At 62.5% G+C, this 2,530-nt stretch overlaps 1 protein-coding gene across 1 annotated transcript in view; it reads right to left on the reverse strand.

Moving 5' to 3' along the window:
- Window positions 1–1,484: 1,484 nt before the first annotated feature.
- EMIHUDRAFT_200858 (hypothetical protein) overlaps window positions 1,485–2,530 on the reverse strand; it is a gene marked incomplete at both ends in the record, with an annotated part of 1,837 nt that continues 791 nt past the window's right edge. The window contains 3 exons of the mRNA XM_005789074.1: window positions 1,485–1,652; window positions 1,779–1,808; window positions 1,954–2,106. Of these exons, the coding sequence (XP_005789131.1) occupies window positions 1,485–1,652; window positions 1,779–1,808; window positions 1,954–2,106 (351 nt within the window). The remainder of the gene's footprint in view (window positions 1,653–1,778; window positions 1,809–1,953; window positions 2,107–2,530) is intronic.

Genomic DNA, 2,530 nt, shown 5'->3' on the forward strand with positions numbered 1-2,530 from the left:
GCGAGCGCTACTGCTCGCAATCGGAGGCATGTTGCTAGGATTGCGAGCAGTGCTGCTCGCAATCCTAGACTTTGCTCGGATTGCGAGCGCGCTGGTAGTAGTCGTAGGCGTCACCAGTCACCTTGGGAGCGGAGCTGCTCTTAGTCCTAGAAGATGTAGGATTGCGAGCGTGGGTGCTAGCAATCGCACAGAGATGCTACGATTGCGAGGAGTGCTGCTCACAATCCTTCGACTTCTAGGATTGAGAGCGAGGCTGCTCTCAATCCTTCCGGTCTAGAAAAGAAGGTTCACCCGTGGTGTGACTGTTCGGGCCCGCTGTCGGCTCTCGCGGGCTGCGGAACCGGCCCCAGGAGCAGGCGGACATCGCTTCCAGGGAGGGGGGGCGCACTTCTACTCACGCCCCACCCCCCCTAGCATGTGGTGAAGCCTCTTGGGGGGGTCGGATCCCCCCCCCCTAGCATGTGGTGAAGCCTCTGGCGTCTGGGGGGGGGCGGGACTCCTGACTGTGAGTAAAAGTGCGCCCGCCCCTCCCTGGAAGCGATGTCCGCCTGCTCCAGAAGGGGACGGTCCGGCTCCGGCGTCCGGGCGAGTGTGGCAGCTCCTTGCGCTAGTATGGGCACCCTCTATCACAACACTACTGATCCTGGCCATTAGAGCTGCCAGGGATAGCGTCAGGAGCCGGTAGGAGTCAAAACCCCTCATTGCTCATAGAGGGTGTGGACCGTGAGTTGAGGAAATCGGAGGACGCGACCCACTTCGCCACAGACGGTCCCGCGCCTCGCCACTATGACGGCCACACGGCCGCAGCTCGTGTGCGTGTGGCCGGCTTTGTCCGGAGTGAATACTCCAACGCGCTCGTCGGTGACGGTGTCCTCCAACCTGCGCCGCGCTCGGCGAACCTCGACAGCGCTTTCGGTGGCATGCAGCTCTTTGCGACAGAAGCCTGGAGAGCAGCTCCTCTGCTGCTCACACGCTCTGCACAGTTGACACAGCCTACTGTGCGGCTACCACAGCTGTGACAGCGATGGGCTCGCCCTCACTGGCCCTCAGTCACTTGTGCTGCGGCTTGTGTGAGCGACACTGCTCGGCGACTGCCGGCACACTGTGAGACCATGGGTGTGAGGTAAAACCACGCTACCAGCGCTTGGTCACATCGGCCCCGAGGTCAGATCCTTCTACGCCAGTTCGCACCTGTGTCGAGCCTGTGTGCTGTGAGAGAGAGTTGTTTTGTTTAAATTCTACTCTGTTAGTGACAAGACTTGTCTACTCGCTGGAGCCGAGCAGGAGGGCCCGGCGCACAACCCCTGGTCAACTCACGGTCCACACCCCGTATTTGAGACATCGTGACCCCATATACTCGTGCAACAAGCCGGTTTCCCCCCCCAGCCCAACCTCACGCACGCACGTGTTGCATGTCCGCTCCCTCTGGCCCTGTCGCGCGCCGCGTGCGAGGGACGTCGGCGACCGTCTTATTCGCAAAGATTTCAAGCGTTTCGCGACTTCTCCACCAGCTTCTCCACGATCGAGTTTGAGAGCGTGTCGCGGCGCTTGGAGAACTCCTCGAGCTCGCCGAGGTCTACCTTGATCTGAATCTCGCGGTCCTTGGTGGTCAGGAGGCGGAGCTGTTCTTGGTCGCAGCGGAAGACGTTGTCCTAAGGTGTGGGCGGCAGAGGTTTTGGGTCGTTGGCGGGTGGCGAGGAGGGGGGTGGGGGTGGGAGTGGGGGGGAGGGGGGGGGGGGGGGCCCCTTGCAAAAAAAGTAGAGGATCTTGGCCCTCACAAAGTCGAAGGAAAACTCCACAAAGTGCCCCTGAAAGGGAGCCAGGGCGGAAAGGTAAGGTTGGTGGCGGGAGGTGGAGAGAGGGGGGCGAAGGGGGGGCGATCACGAGAGGTGGAAGACGCGCATATCTCACACTTGGATGCGACGCGTGCTTGCTGCGGCCGCGGGGCCGCACCGGTGTCTCTCCGATCGGCACGTTGTCCTCGTCCATGCCCATCCCGTTGTAGAGGCTGATCTGGACAATGGCGGCGACCATGCACAGCCCCGAGAAGGTGATGCCCAGGATGCCGATGATGCGGTCGCTCTGGCGCTGCTCCTCGCCCTCCACCTTGCCGCGCATCTGCGTGGGGGCGGGGGGGGGGGGGGGGGGGGCCTTGGAAAGGGGCCTCCCCGTGCCTGGGCCAACGGAGGGAAAAAAGAAACCCCAAAGTGTGCCCCCCAAAGGGTCCCAAAAGGGTCGGGCCCCCCCAGGGACATCCGGGGGGTGACCCCCCCCCCCGCGGCCAGGATGGGGGGGGAGTACCCCATCTGGGGGGAGGGGTACCCCAAAAACCCCAGGTTTATGGCCACAAAGGTCAACCCCACAAGGGCCCCCGCCACCTTTAACGAAATCCTCATCTTGAGGAGGTTCGGGTACGCGTAAATCTTTGTGTGCGGTTTTGAGGGCCGCGAGGGGCGGTGACCAAACCAAAAGGGGGGCGGGGGCCCCCCTCCCCTGGGAAAAATTTTGGGGCGAGAAAAAAATCCGGATC

This window comes from Emiliania huxleyi, assembly GCF_000372725.1.
Source record: "Emiliania huxleyi CCMP1516 chromosome Unknown EMIHUscaffold_13, whole genome shotgun sequence".
NCBI lineage: Eukaryota > Haptophyta > Isochrysidales > Noelaerhabdaceae > Emiliania > Emiliania huxleyi.